This window comes from Bombyx mandarina, chromosome 06 (genome assembly GCF_030267445.1).
Source record: "Bombyx mandarina strain Sakado chromosome 06, ASM3026744v2".
NCBI classification, from domain to species: domain Eukaryota; kingdom Metazoa; phylum Arthropoda; class Insecta; order Lepidoptera; family Bombycidae; genus Bombyx; species Bombyx mandarina.
In genome coordinates, this window is record NC_143213.1 from 2,682,790 (window position 1) to 2,699,376 (window position 16,587).

Here is a 16,587-nt window from a genome sequence, read left to right on the forward strand (position 1 = left end):
GTCCTTATCAAGTGTATATTATCTATGGACACAGATGATATCGTGCACAGACTAAAAAACTTAGAGAAACAAGACTACTTTTTTATGAAAAAATATTTTTAGCCCGAAGGCCTTTCCAGTTTCACCAGGATAGATACACGAGCACGGGCTCAGCCAGAAGGGACTCCAAGGCTACTATGCGTTTAGATGTTTTATTTACTTTATGTAATCTATGGTGTTTTTTATATTTTTTCTGCGCCCAAATGATTCTTTTACTTTTATGCCTATAGTCGGATTTTTAATTAGACGAAGCCAGCTGACAGTAGCTAATGTCACTTTGTAAAATAATGTTGCTATATTTAAAGTAATAGTGATGCGTTCAGTTCTCGTTCAATCACATAAATGAACAATGAGTGTGAAGAGTTAATCATTAATTTCAAACTATAAAAGAATATTATTTATATTTTACAATAAAATTGTATTAAAGTGATCCAATATAATAATATGTTACTAGTAGTATGTAACTACAATCAGTTTTTTTATTTTCATTACCTATGTACCTATAATTGTTATATTTTATACATCTATAGTTTCAACTATATGATGCATTGGAAATAGGACAGTCTTACAAGCTTCCTCGCAATGTTTTTCTTAATGTTTAAAACACTCGGTATTCAGTACAGGTAGATACCATAGGAACATAATGTTTCGTCGAAAACTCGTTGGTATGTACAAAGCACGGCTAAAATTCGAACCCCGTGCCCGATATCGGCAGTTCGGCACACTAACTATTCACTAGACAATCGAGGCAATTTCATTAATTCAGGAGTTTTTTCAATCGTTCACTTTGTCACAACACTATTTTTATTTCATCAAAAACTGACAACACAGTAAACGTCAGTTTACTTCGTCTAATAAAAAATCCGACTATAATATTAATTTTTCAAGATGTAGAAATTCTCTCGTAGGGAAATTCCAAGCATAGCCCTCTCCATAGCTCGCTGTGCGACACTGAGCTTCCTAAAAAGTTCCCTTGTGAAGCGCCACGTCTCCGAACCGCAAGTCATCACTGGTAGCATACATTGGTTGTACACCTTTGTCTTCAGGCACTGAGGGATTTTGGACGAGAACATATTTTTTAATTTACCGAACGCTGTCCAGCCGAGTTGGATCCGCCTACTGACCTCTCTACCGAAGTTGGACTTACCTAATCGGACTGCCTGTCCCAGGTATATAAATTCGTCTATAACTTCAAGAGTAGAGTTTCCAACAGTTACTGGGGCGGGTTTAACATGGACATTGAACATGTTTTTCGTTTTATCAATATTCATTTTAAGGTCCACTCGTTGGGAAACTATTGAGTTCACCGAGCATCTGCCCCAAATCTTCCAGCGACTCAGCTATGACTACTATATCGTCAGCAAATCGAAGATGTGTGATGTATTCGCCGCTTTTATTGATGTCGAGTCCTTGCCATTCCAGGAGCTTGATTTCCTTCGTGCAATGCTCTCCCCTTCGATAAAGCGGCACGACACGAGAACCCTCTCATCGTGGCCACCGGTAACTACATTCCAGATTCTGCGGAAAGAATGGAAAGCAGTCGACGTCGCCCCAAACACGTCATCTCGGATCCTTCCGATCCACTAACGGTGCTTTTAGGTACCTCAAACACCGGTCACCGTTCTCGTCGAACCCGTCGCTTGCGACGAAGGGCTCGACGAGTAAATTAACCCTCAGACACAACCCACTGAGTTTCTCGCCGGATCTTCTCAGTGGGTCGCGTTTCCGATCCGGTGGTAGATTCTGCGAAGCACGGCTCTTGCTAGGGTTCGTATTAGCAACTTCGTCAGGTTTGAGCCCCGTGAGCTCACCTACTAGTTAAGGTTACGCTGATATAGCCTCTCAAGGCTATCAGCTTAGGTAGGAAAAAAAAAAGCAATGCTCCTGTATTCGAACTATGGTATCAACTGCAGAAAATCGTACCGTACATCAAAATGTCATATTATCTTTCAGGCTATATGTCTTGAGGTCGTGTTTGTTTTTGATCATATAGCCTAAATAGTTATAGCACAGTGGGAATATGGCACTGAAGTATGAAAGCATAGACAAGGCTGTATGGGCTTAGATCCTTTTACCTTTCCTCATAAGGAAAAATTGTACCAAAAAAGAAAAAGGTCTATGGAATATGGCCACAATTTTACCTCAAATCTTTATGTTGTCTGTGCTTACTTTTTCGTTTGACTTTCATTGACTTGATATTTGATTAAACATTCAATCAAAAATGTACCGACTTATTTCATAAACTTAATGAGCTTATTTTTAATTATAAAGATATTAAATTAAGTGCCCACTGCACAGATACCTAATAAAAGAACTTGATAAAAAAAAACATTTTTTTAAATTAACATCTATTGCTTTATTTATATACTAGTAAAGTAAAGCAAAGAAAACATTTTAACTAAGTTTTCACCGAAATGGAATACTTGTGATTACATATTGTTTGGATTAATATTTATGTATAAGCACATTATGATTATTATTCGAACTATGTAATGTAAGTGCAAGTTTGTAACGATGTCTATATTTTATATGACCCCAGTAAAAGGAGAGATACCAGTACATTTATTAGAAGTTATTGTGGTTCAACGATTAGAATATTTAAAATTGATATTGAAGGGTGAAAATATTGCTTATAATGAGTACCTGATTGAAGACAGCCTTTACGACAACGTGGGACACTTTACGCTTTGTATAGTCGCTATATTAAATGGCAACAGAGAATTCTTAATGTTTTTAAAAAAAACAGAAACAGAGTTATTTCGCCTACGGACAAACTTATTTTCGACTTACGAGTTAAGATGTTTTGCTAAGAAATTACTAAAAACCATCAAAAAAATTGTTACTGAGCTGTCATTTGTTAATTCTTTGGAGATCTTATGCCAACATTTAGTTCTCAAGCATATGGCAAAGCACATACTTACACATGCCAAAAAATGTTGTGAACATAAAATTAATATACCTTTCAAGCAATGCTTGTCGTTTGTAGCTAATAGACAAGTTGAGTTATCAAATGGCGTAGCTTTAGTACCATGTAGTAAATGGAAACAGTATTTGGTGTCTTTATTTGAAGAATATATGAACTACAAATTGAAAACAAATATTAGACGGGTTGGTGTTGACCCACGAATAAAGAATTTAGTTAATAGATTGGACAAAGAATTCATACCGTCATTACTTAATCAAAGTAATATATTACTTTGTAAGGATGTTGATAATGTATCAAAATATTTCCCACTGTGTATGTTGAATCTTCATCAAATTTTAAGACAAAAGCACAGACTATCCCATTCTCAGAGGTTTTATTATACTCTATTCTTGAAAAGTATTGGAATGCCTGTTCAAGAAGCGATAGAATTCTGGAAAGCAGAGTATACTCAGAGTCCCGATGGCAATCACAGATGTAGTCATAGTTGGGAACAAGATGAGAAAAAATTTGTGTATGGTATTAGGCATATGTATGGCTTGGAAGGTGCCCGAAAGAATTATGTTTCAGTCAATTGTCATAGAATACAGAGCATGGACAATTGTGCTGAAGGAGGTTGCCCATTTAAATATTTCGATGATAAAAAATTATTTAAACTATTAGAGAATCATTCACAAATTTCAATGTCACAATTATATGAATTAAAGAAAAAAAAACAGTACACATCAGCTTGTATGTTGACTTTAAACAATTTTGAAGAATGTGATAATTATAGATTTAATTTTACACCAGTTAAATACTTTTCATTGACTGTAAAACAAAATCTATTACATGAAATAAATGAATAACAGATAATAATATTTCTCATTTGAATAGAGAGGAATAGTAGAATGAAATACTCATAATATTTTCTTAAATTGGAATTAAATGAAGTTAAAAAATATACTTGTTTTGTTATTATAAAAATATCTTTTTTTTTTTGTGTTGCTTAGATGAGTGGACGAGCTCACAGCCCACCTGATGCTAAGTGGTTACTGGAGCCCATAGACATCTACAGCGTAAATGAGCCACCCACCTTGAGATATAAGTTCTAAGGTCTCAAGTATAGTTACAACAGCTGCTCCACCCTTCAAACCAAAACGCATTACTGCTTCACGGCAGAAATAAGCAGGGCGGTGGTACCTACCGGCGCGGACTCACAAGAGGTCCTACCACCACTTACAATTGCTTATGTTTCAGTTTTCAGAAAATATTTTTTACAAGTCAATAAGAGGTTATTGCTGAATGTTTACAGGATAACCGTCGGAGCCCCGTGGTTCGTCAGGAACATCGACCTCCACGATGACCTGGACTTAGAGTCTATCAGTAAGTATCTACAGTCGGCATCAATGCGCTACTTCGATAAAGTGGGGTAGTCGTTGTAACTATACTGAGACCTTAGAAATCATATCTCAAGGTGGGTGGCGGCATTTACGTTGTGAATGTCTATGGGCTCCGGTAACCACTTAACATCAGGTGGGCTGTGAGCTCGTCCACCCATCAATGCAATAAAAAAAAGCCAACAAAAACGTACATACCGCCACTCACACTGAAACATGCGTTATAAGTCTCAGTTCAAAGTACAACGGCCGGCCCACCCTTTAAACTTACTTTGCGACCGATATAGCTATGTGTGTGCCCACAGATAGCTCACAGAACCTAGTACGATAGGACAAAAAAGGTATGCAGCGGCTTGCCCCTGGCATTGCTGAAGTTCACGACGGTAGCAATTCACCATCAGATGTGCCGTATGCTCGTCTGCCTATAAGGGTAATAAAAAAGCCAGCCAGCGTAGCAACAGTCCAGTGCAGAGAAGTCGTTGAACTTGCCGTTTTCCTGGTCTAATTTCACTGGGAGCTCATACGCAGCATTCTACGCAAGAACGTCGCTGTGGCCCTTTATCCTAATTCTCAATTGTATATTACACTTCTCTCCTTTTCTCCCTTTCTTTTTCTCTATATTACATTACTTTCTAATAAGGAAGTGTGGTTTGCGAAGCTTGGTCTTGATATGCGGCCGTTGCCAGCCTATGTGGAATTATAGGGGTGCGGGAACTGTGTTAGTCGATATTCACGACGCGCTGATGCCCTAATGATAATACTTGGATTCTTCCACAGCAAGTCACCTGTTTCTATAATAATATTTATAATAATATTTATAATATAATTTTCACTGGTGGTAGGACCTCTTGAGAGTCCGCACGGGTAGGTACCACCACCCCGCCTATTTCCGCCGTGAAGCAGTAAAGCGTTTCGGTTCGAAGGGTAGGGTAGCCGTTGTAACTATACTGAGACCTTAGAACTTATATCTCGAGGTGGGTGCCGCATTTACGTTGTAGATGTCTATGGGCTCCAGTAACCACTTGACACCATGTGGGCTGTAAGCTCGTCCATCCATATAAGCAATAAAAAAAAAAAAAAAAAAAAAAACAAAATTAAAAATCCTTTTCAAATTGATTTTAACAGGTCATGATCTTGCCGATTGCTATAATATTATGTAAGTATTTTCGCAACATGGAATCGACAAAATTACACATGAAAATAAATAATAGTTGGCACCCCAAAAAGCACTCCACGCTTTTTTGCAATAAAATAATTTTTTCTTACACTATTTTTAATTCAAATTTATTAAAATTTATTTTCTATTTTTTAGTTGGATTTTCTATAAAAGAGTATTTTGTTAGTTTTTTAAACTATTATTAATTTTTAATTTTTTAGTGGAATTTCAATTTTTTCAGGTTTTTTTATATTGATTTGTCATCGGTTCTTAATAAGTATACAAAATTTCAAGTTAATCTGACGTTTTGAGGGGGTCAAAATCATGTTCAAAGATTCCGTTACAAACATAGGTACATGCGTCTGAAGCTAATAAAAGCGTATTAAATAAAAGCATATTAATGACATGATTTTCATGACATGAAATTCGAGGAGTTATTCTTTTCGGTGATGCGTACATAAAGTTGCAGTACTGCAAATGCACCGCAAAGCCTGCTGTTCACCATCATACAACAAATTAACCTTTGCGGTCGCTAAGCTGCTAATTATTTCGATCCGTTCAAGGTTCTTGGACTTGTATCGATCTCAAATAAATTGTGTGCTTATTAAATATACACAGAAGGACAAGGACGCTAATGTGCAGTGCATCGATCACACATGGTTTTTTTATTACTAGGTACGGTGTACTTACTGCAAAGGCCAAGGACGCTAATGTGCACTGCGCCGTTCACACGTGGTTTTTTATTACTTTTTTTTCCTACTTATGTTGATAGCTTTGAGAGGCTATTTCAGCTTTACCCTAGCGTATAGGTGAGTTCTCGGGGCTCAAACCGGAAGTGTTGCTAACACTGGCCCTAGCAAGAGCAGTGCTTCGCAGAATCTACCATCGGATCGGAAACGCGACCCACTGAGAATATCCGGCGAGAAACTCAGTGCGTTGTGTCTTTGGGTTAATTTAATCGTTGAGCCCTTCGTCGCAAGCGACGGGTTCGGCGAGGACGGTGACCGGTGTTTGGGGTCCCTAAGCCTGCTCCTAGTGTTAGAGCTGAAGACATCTAATGCAAAGGTTATTGTGCTGTAAAGTAAGTGTGCTGTTTTACTCGTATATTAACACCACATAGCCAATGTAGAAGAAAAGAGACCCCGCGGCCGATTACCTAGCCGTTGGTGTGATCAAGTAACCGCTCTAACTGGGTTGTCAGTCGCAACCGCCATTCGAGCAGCTGAGGACCGGACGAGATGGAAACAGCTCACGAGACAGGCAACGGTCAAGTTTCAGGGACACGACCTTCAGCAATGAAGAAAGTGAAGAAGAAAAAGAAGCCAATGTATATTATCATTTAATATTCACCCTAAAACAAATATAAAGAAGAATTGAAATCGTAAAAAATAATTGACAGAAATCGCGTGCATGGAAATCGTATTAATTGTTTATCCATAAATGCGTAATGTTAATAAATGATTCTTATATATTTTGATTAAGACGGAAGCATATAATCAACGAAAGCTGCAGGATTATTATATTAAATCATTCATTACCCTTTTTTTTCATTGAACGTGAACTTGAATGAGTGCCAAAACGTATCAGTGCGTAAATGCCAGTCTGGTGCTGGTGTTATTAGTGCGAACGCTTTTAATTTGTGATGTGGTAGGTAGCCGCCGAGCAGCATTCTCGTCGCTGTGCCTACTCACTTCTATCAATTAGGCGTTCTAATTTCTTTCACATTAACTCAGAGTGCTAAACTAATTGTCAAGGTAGCGGGCTGCGTCCGTGAAATGTAGCGTACAAGCCAATAGTAAACGAAACATCTGTGGTATGACACGAACGTTTGCTGATAACGTTTTCTTTCAGTCATACCGCATGTCGATGCGGAGTTGGTCGTCGCTCCTGCCCGCATCATGGCCCGCGAAATTTTCCCGGTAAAATTCAAGGAGGAATGTTACGACTTGCAAAAGTTCTTGCGCGACCACCCGGGCGGGGTGAACACCCTTCAAATGTACAAAGGGAAGTCTATTTTGCAAGCGATGCAAAAATTCGGGCACAGCACCAGTGCATATCACTTAATGAAGGATTTAAAAGTGGACGGTGATGTGTTGAAAGACGTGAATTTAACAGGGGGTGTCAGTGAAAATGGTAGGATACTAACAAACGAGGACTCCATGAGGGATCCAGAAGAGATTGAGTTTTTGGAAGAACTAGAGGTATGGTGAAACATTTGTTATTCAAGTGCAAAATTAAAAGCATTTGATAATATTACAAACGTAGGTACTTGTAAATCGCTAAACTATGAATCAGACTAATCAGTGAAAGCTTTTAATGTGTTTGCTTAAAAAATAATAATAAAACTTCTAAGCATTCTCGTTGCTTACAAAAGTCAAAAATGACATGACGATAAAACTAATTAAAAACGATTTAATTTTCGGTTCGCTTGCGAGCAACAGAATGTTGAGCCCGCTAAAATATAATAACATTTTATAGCCTCTTAAAGAGTTGAATTTTTAGAGATATATCTACTATTCGCCAGGTATTGGTTATATGTATAACGTTTATCCGAATATTTAAGCCGAAATGCAATATATAGTCTAGAATATGGTTTCGTCTATCCTTACTTGATTTTATATCGATGGTTCCGGAAATAATCTTTTTTTTAGAACCAAGTCTTCGTTCTTCGGGTAGTAACTAAAATGTACGAATATGACGAAACCTAAGGAGTCCACTGTCAAAATATTTAAAAAATGATTACAAGAATTTAAGTGTGATCGACTGTTTCTTTCTATAAACATAAAATATTTTAATTACAAGTTTTACATTAACATTCACGTAAAAGAGTAATGGTATGTTATGTGGTCTCATGTTTACGCTAGTTACTATTAAGGCTTACGTAAGCATAATTGTCTATAAAAAGCTCACCTATACAGAAAGCGTAAACAATTGTGTTTACAAGACAGAAGATTTTAGAGCGAATTCTATCTACACCTTGAATACTTTCGTGATTTTTTTTTGGTTTATCATTAACTCATTTATTATCACTATATTAATTACTTAAACTGAATTTAGGTGAAGCACACCTTATTCTCAAATAGGTAATATATTAGTAATATACATGATTATTAATATATCAAAGACAAGTAACGTTTTATTAAATGGTGCAGACTTAAGAGTATAAACGTGACTATATATATACATTGAAAAAACTATTTTGTTATTTTTATTATACATAGTTGCAACCTGCATGCTCAAAGTACGTTCGTTATTTAAAAAGAATCGTACATTCTCCTTTTCTAACAGATTACATATTTTTGAACAAAATGAACTCTTTTTTTGGTTTTGCTTTTTTTTTGTTTTACCCAAGCGCTGTAATTACAAGATCTTGATTAAAAACTTCAACCTGCCCCTACCAGCGCACGATACTCTGTACTTTTTTAAAGATTTGTCTGAATTGTCGAATTATAAATTCGACCGTGAATTGACTTGGTTTCCCAAAGTATAATTTTAAACCAAACTCACAACCTTTATGATTATATAGGTATTATCAATGCTATTTATGAAGCCATTTAAACTTATATTATAAAAACAATACAGTGAAATTGGCAAAACGTATAATCATTTAATAATACCTAAAGACATCAAGCGCGGTGATCAGTTGAAATTTATAGAACGTTGATATTAATGACCTTAGCCAAAATTTACGAAATTTGGCTGCCAGTTATGGCGCAAATGAAGTTTTCATTAGAAATATTTATGCATAAACTTCAAAACAGATTCAATTACATAACCGTACTACGTAGGTTGACGGACTCATGTCCATAGTTCACTAACGTGAATGATAATGTAGTGTAGTTCGTGAACCATAGACACTTACTAATATTAATTGTAATGGGATCGAGATCTGAGGTCGTAATTATAATTTTTTTTTATTGCTTAGATGGGTGGACGAGCTCACAGCCCACCTGGTGTTAAGTGGTTACTGGAGCCCATAGATATCTACAACGTAAATGCGCCACCCAACTTGAGATATAAGTTCTAAGTTCTCAGTATAGTTACAACGGCTACCCCACCCTTCAAACCGAAACGCATTACTGCTTCACGGTAGAAATAGGCGGGGTGGTAGCTACCTACCCGTGCGGACTCACAAGTGGTCCTACCACCAGTAATTACGCAAATTATAATTTTGCGGGTTTGATTTTTATGTTGATATTTATGATTTTTATTGCTTGAGATGATTCCATCATCTCGTTTTTACCATCGCACCGCCCGCCACCGGAGTAGAGTTCATCCATAGGTACTACCTGGAGCCACTGCGTTCATCCACCGTGCGTTTCCAGAAAAATCGAAAAGTGTTAAGTATTAGATAATAGCTAAGTTGTACTTCTCCAGTTTAATATTAATTGCGCTCCTACGCTCCGACCTCTTGACTTAATTAATGCATTTTTCTGTCATGATCGATGCTATCATTTGTAAGGCATTATACACATGACACAAGTGTATTGAGTACATAGATTCAAAATCGACCAGTTGCTAGATATGGCATGTGGTGTTGTTTTTAACACGGTCTTATTAGCTACATACTTATGTTAGTATGTATTACACAGTGTTATATATAAATAAATATGTAAGTGTAATTTACACTTCATATAAAATTTACATTGGCGGACTTCATGCCTAAGGCATTATCTACCAGTCAACAAAATGTAGTGCAGAGAAAATTGTGGTAAGTGCAATGAATTTATGCATGTAACGGAAACTTTTGACATGTGCCCCTTCAAAATGTCGGATTAACTCGAAATTTGACATACTTATCAAGGACCGATGTTATTACAATATTTCGTAGGGTGCTTTTTAAGATATTATCAAAATGATAATCCTTCTACTCATATCTGTCAATAAAATATTTATGACTATTGATATCATGCACCCCAGGCTTTTATAATACAACTAGTGGCCCGCCCCGGCTTCGCTTGGGAAGTAGCGCAGGCGATGTAACGAATTTTAGGTATTTTTTTTACACATTCGATTACATTATTAGAGTTTCAGTAAGGATCCCTAGTTTTTTTGAAAATATAATAAATATAGCCTATGTCACCCGGGGATACCGTAGCTTTCCAACAGTGAAATAATTTTTTAAATCGGTTCAGTAGTTTCGGAGCCTATACAGTACAAACAAACAAACAAATCTTTCCTCTTTATAATATTAGTATAGATAATAATATAATATTAGTATAGATAAATTTATTTTCCATTTTTTTATTGGATTTTCTATAAAAGCGTGGTTTTTAGTTTTTAGAACTATTATTTTATTAGCCACCTCTTCCCGACAACACCATGGATAGGCACTGTCATATGCAAAGAGAAATGTTGTCATAAGCTTTGATACTTTACTATGCATAAGTATCATTTTATATCTATACAAAAGTCTTTTTTTTTTAACTTAAGACAAAGTTAAGTATAAATAGAATAGTAATTATTGAATTTAATTAAAAAATAATTAAATAACAATTGAGCCGCCTGTGGCCTACAGGGTTATATTAGATGTCCGGTATGCCTACTTCTAGTTATGTGAAATGGCCGGGTCAAATTGGCGTCCCCCTCTTTGAAATCCTAAGCCAAAACATCAATTTCGTGTTCTATATCCGTTTTTCGACTCTTTAAACAAACGTATCACATTGGTTTGCGGTAGAAATAGTCAAAATTGTGGTACCTATCCGTGTGAGCACTAAACACGCCCTGTTAATAGAATATGATTATGGTATGCCAGTCTATTGTAGGTTTGGCCCGCCCTGCTCGGCACTTTCTAGGGGTTGGCAAAATTTCACAATAAATAATAAAATATTTGAACCATTTCATATTTTTATCGTAACTACGATATTTCAAGGTGTGTGGCGCATTTACGTTGTAGATATCTATGAACTCCAGTAACCACTTAACACCAGGTAGGCTGTGAGCTCGTCCACACATTTAAGCAATAAAAAATAAATAAAAAAATTACAAATTATTTGGACCAATTGAACAGGCGGCACCGTCTATACTGACTCGCGGGGATTCCCCGTTTTTATAATAGTAAAGAATGTACAGTGGGAAGTACGTGATGCTTTAACCATTCAAAGAAAGTTTTATTGGTGGATTGTCCATTTCACATTGACGTATCGTAATTTATGTTACGCTTTAAAACTGTGATTTTTGTGCAAATAAGTACCTACGTGTAGTAGTTGTGATTCAAAATTGTGAAAAATTGAATTTTTCCGCTCCGTGTACCCGAATTACACTGTGTAAGTATTAAATATGTATTTTATTTATGTAATTGTATGTTGGACTGTCTGAAATGTTGTTCAAGCTTATATAAGCAATAAATTATTATTAAAATAAAAAAAAACCGCCAAGTGCGAGTTTTACACTCTCTTACTCACGGTTCTGTACAAATGTTTACGGTTTTCAGATTTTTCCCTATAGATAGATGTGTTGTAAGATATACCTACCGAGATTCCTGTCAAATTTTATGTTTATGGGTCAACGGAATAGAATATTTTTTGTATTAATAAACGCGATTGTAACACTTAGATAAACTTTTTTATTTAAAGTCTTACCTGTAGATATAATGCAAAATAATGATGACTGCTTTTGCCAAAAAAAAATCTAGAATTAATGTATAGTATGCATCAAAGTGAAATATTTAAATAAAAGGGCGGCAAAACTGTCTTCCGCCCCGGGCGGCTGACACCCACGCTAAGCCACTGATTCTGATGTTGATTCCTTACCTTTGCTTAGATAACTTTATATGAAGTTAAGGTGAAGTGTTATTCGTATTATATGGATACGACATATAATATTATAACACTCTTGAAATTCGAGTTTTAAACAGAAACATTAATTTCTATTTACAGTTGACGAATATAATTTTAAAAGGCCACATTACTCATATTTCGGCGTTTTTTTATCAGCGTTCACACCTGTAGACAGAACTTATCGGGATTGCGATAGATAAAGCAGATATCGGCCGTTTACGACGAACCAATAAAACATGACAAATCATGGAATTTATAAAATAAATGTTCACGAATACAAAATAGTTTTAATATAAATTAAGGATAATGTGTATTACGTATTACATCGTTCGTTTTATAATCTTGTTTGTTTGACTTGTCGGTTATTTATAGTTTTTAATAGCCACAATTATCCAAATGTCGATTTAGATTTAATGCACCTTGGTAATAGGTGCCGGTCCAAGAATGGACAGCTATGTATGATATATCCACGCTGGTCATACGATTCGCATGTTTGGATACTGATTGTTAAAGCTTTCAATCCAAAGAGCATACCCGCTAAAACGTTAGAATGTTGCGGTGCCTACAGTGTGACATCCCGAACAGACTGATCTTCATCGTGTATGAGGATTGTTAAGACCTTGGTTAAACTCCTAGACCAGGACGGGTCAACTTGATTAGAACCATGGCCTACAGTCTACTGACGAAGCACTCTGCGATCTACCAATGACCTTTCTTGAAATTTAATGAAACAATGTAGTTCAGTATACAAATAAGTAACATATTTTCTTTTATTAAAAATGTTAAAATAAATCAGAAATCTATATGCATAAAAATGAATTGCTGTTCGTTAGTCTCGTTAAAACTCGAGAACGGCTGGACCGATTTGGCTAATTTTGGTCTTGAATTATTTGTGTTAGTCCAGAGAAGGCTTAAAAGGTATATAAATATAAAAATGCTCAGAATTAAATAATAATAATTTTTTTGTTTTTCCTTTGATGTGTCGGACGAATTCCTTTTGTTTGTTTTAAGTTTATTTTATACAAAAAGTTTAGATCTTTTATTTATCGGTTGAGCCACTACGAAGTCTGCCGGTTCAGCTAGTTATATAATAAAATAACTATTGTGTAGAAGAGAGGATAAATAATGTAGCGTAATGGTCATTAACAAATGATACAAGATGAAGATGATGCGTGCAGCAATGAATGAATACGTTGCGCAGTATTTTCTATGTATTTATATTTTTGTCTTGCCACGATCGACTGAACTAATAGCCACGATCGACCGGTCGATCGCGATCTACCGGTTGGCCACCCCTGCCCTAAACAGAACCGTGTTCCAAAATCAGTATTATCCTTGAGATTCAGCAACGGGTTATAATCAGAAATGATTTCATCAAAGTAGACTGATCGACTAGTTCCGACCTAAACACGCTTTACGTTCGCTGTTGAGAATTTAGCATGATATGGGCCAACAATAGTTTGAAGTACCCACAACATTCAATAATATTGGCAGTGGCCACTGTTTCTATTGAAAGTGCATATTTCAATCGATACTTTGGCCCACGTTTAAGGTATTATTAAGTCCAATGAATATTTGAAAGAGCTTCATTATTTTAAAACGCTATTAATTAAATTAACAAATAACCTAGTGCACGTTGTGATGGGAAATGTTTCGTGGGGAAGAAAAATGCGACGTTTTCCTGGCAACAATATTTATGGTAAGACTACGTATACACATCTGTCACTACGCGAGGCGTTAGGAGTGGCCGCAAATAGAATAGTGCCTTCCCACTTGTAATCACGATCTTCACAATTAAGGGAACGGTCAATTAGTTCGGAACTAATTTTAGATATTACTTGATCATGCTTTTGTTAGATTGACTTATCCTTTGTAACGAAAACTCTCAGCGTAATTTTGACCAACGTCAAGACGTTCAATAAACTTGAAAGTTCATTTTCTATTTATAAAAGCTTTATGCTTCATTTACAAGTGTGCTTATCAAGTACCAATGAAAATGGTGTGGCTGTCTGAGCCCAAAATATGTTACATTAATAATAATACTAAAACATTAAAATCAGAAGGCGAGCGCGATCGTGTACTTACTAATCGTAGGGTACTTACTGGTGGTAGGACTTCTTGTGAGTCCGCACGGGAAGGTACCACCACCCTGCCTATTTCTGCCGTGAAGCAGTAATGCGTTTCGGTTCGAAGGGTGGGGCAGCCGTTGTAACTATACTGAAACCTTAGAACTCATATCTCAAGGTGGGTGGCGCATTTACGTTGTAGATGTCTATGGGCTTCAGTAACCACGTAACATCAGGTGGGCTGTGAGCTCGACCATCCATCTAAGCAATAAAAAAAAACATGGAAGTTTCATATGTCTTCTTTGAATGTTTTTTTTTGTTCGCTCTCAAATATAACTGTAATATACATTGCAGGCTGGATCTCGGCGGCGAGGAAGCCGTTCACTACCTGCAGAATCTCTTGGATTATTTAATAAAAATACTTGTATTATTTAGACTATTGTAACAAGACTAGATATTTTTTATGTGTTTCCTATTACCTAAAGCATTTTTTTTAAACTAAACTAATTTACTTTCGGTTAACAAATAGGCAGCGTTTAATGAAAAACATCACTTATCTATAAATCCACTAACTGGACTATTTTGTTCAAAATAATATTAGTTGAATATAAAGAGAAGTGCATCGTTATTGCGTCGAGTTCGTGACAGTGGCAACAGTCTTTTGAGAATCATATCGAGCAAGATCGAGGGACTGCTGATCAATAGCCTTTGCAGTAGGCACTTGGAAGGAGAAAAAAAAAAAAAAAATGTAATGGTATAAAATGTATATAATGATAGTTATGTGTTAGATTTTTTAAGTTAAACATAGATTATATGTAATTACTACTAACAAAATGTTATGGTTTTAAAAAAAAACTGAAATAAAGTATTAATAATAATAATAATATTTTTTTATTCTATATTTATCCTCTGTAGTTTTCGCTTATCGTGTGCTTAATTAGATCTGTTTTTACGTTTTAACTCGCTAGTTTAAATACAATTTCCTGAATAGTGGAGTAATAAGTACACAGTTAAAGTATTAAAATTTAACCACATTCGAAACATTTGAAATAATATAATTTGATGAAGATTCGTAATAAATGAGAGAATTTTTATTTATTGTTTAGATGGGTAGACGAGTTTACGGCTCACCTGGTGTTAGGTAGTTACCGGAGCCCATAGACATCTACAACGTGAATTCCGTCACCCACCTTGTGACATGAGTTGTAAGGTATCAGTTTTAACAGTACAACGGCTGCTTTGCCGTTCGAACCAAAACGCATTACTGCTTCACGGCAAAAACATTCAGGGTGGTACCTACCCGTGCGGACTCACAAGAGGTCCTACCACCAGTAAGTAGAAAATGAATTTTCAAGTTTATCGAATGTCTTGACGTTGGTCAAAATTACGCTGAAAGTTTTCGTCAAAAAATATAAGTCACTAGTAATTACGCAAATTATAATTTTGCGGGTTTGATTTTTATTACACGATGTTATTCCTTCACCGTGGAAGTCAATCGTGAATATTTGTTAAATGCTTATTTCATTAGAATAATTGGTACCCGCCATCGCGGGATCCGAACGCCGTTGCATCGCTAGATACGAATGCACCGGACGTCCTATCCTTTAGGCCACGACGACTTCAAAAAAGATAAAAAATTAAAGATAAACTATTGTCGTTAATGAATTTACGCGCTCAGACTTAAAAATGGGTGACCCATTTCCCTCGGAATCGTTATTCGTTTCTAAATTAAATTTATAAGCCGCTAAATCTCGGCGATATTTCATAAGAGTTTTGCAATTGTTTTTTTTTGTTTTGTCACATTGGATTTGTTCCAAACAACTTCGGACATGTTCATTCTGATGATTTTATGTTTGTTTTCACACAAGATAATTATTTTTTTTTTTTTTTTTTTTTTACCTATTTTACTTTGGCAGACAAGCAAGCCAATTAAACGCTGGTTACAACAATGTTTAGTTTAATGAATATCAGGTTTTCAATTGTTAATATTGGTTGTCACGAAAACTGAACAAGTATTGACATGGGTACGGTTCCGAAACAGTTGCCTTCCAATGAGAGAAGCGGTCCACGACTGATGCTTTTCCGGACTGGAATGTTGAATAACCAGATCTTTTTTTATTGTTTAGGTGGGTGGACGAACTCACAGCCCACCTGGTTTTAAGTGGTTACTGGAGCCCATAGACATCTACAACGTAAAATCGCCACCCAATTTGAGATATAAGTTCTAAGATCTCAGTATAGTTAC

The 16,587-nt window shown here is 35.9% G+C and overlaps 2 protein-coding genes across 2 annotated transcripts in view; both read left to right on the plus strand.

Annotated features, from left to right (window-relative positions):
* The first annotated feature begins 2,229 nt into the window (after positions 1-2,229).
* Positions 2,230-3,922, plus strand: LOC114239952 (uncharacterized). Its single transcript, XM_028170396.2, has one exon. The coding sequence runs from the start codon at positions 2,554-2,556 to the stop codon at positions 3,808-3,810; it is 1,257 nt and encodes a 418-aa protein (XP_028026197.2). The 5' UTR covers positions 2,230-2,553; the 3' UTR covers positions 3,811-3,922.
* Positions 3,923-7,090: 3,168 nt separating this feature from the next.
* Fa2h (Fatty acid 2-hydroxylase) overlaps positions 7,091-16,587 on the plus strand; it is a 35,555-nt gene continuing 26,058 nt past the window's right edge. Inside the window, exon 1 of the mRNA XM_089728265.1 lies at positions 7,091-7,698. Coding sequence (XP_089584391.1) covers positions 7,396-7,698 — 303 coding nt within the window. The 5' untranslated portion in view covers positions 7,091-7,395. The remainder of the gene's footprint in view (positions 7,699-16,587) is intronic.

Excerpts from the sequence above, each read along its gene's own strand:
- LOC114239952 (XM_028170396.2), top strand. The coding sequence starts at position 2,554 with ATGTCTATATTTTATATGACCCCAGTAAAAGGAGAGATACCAGTACAT.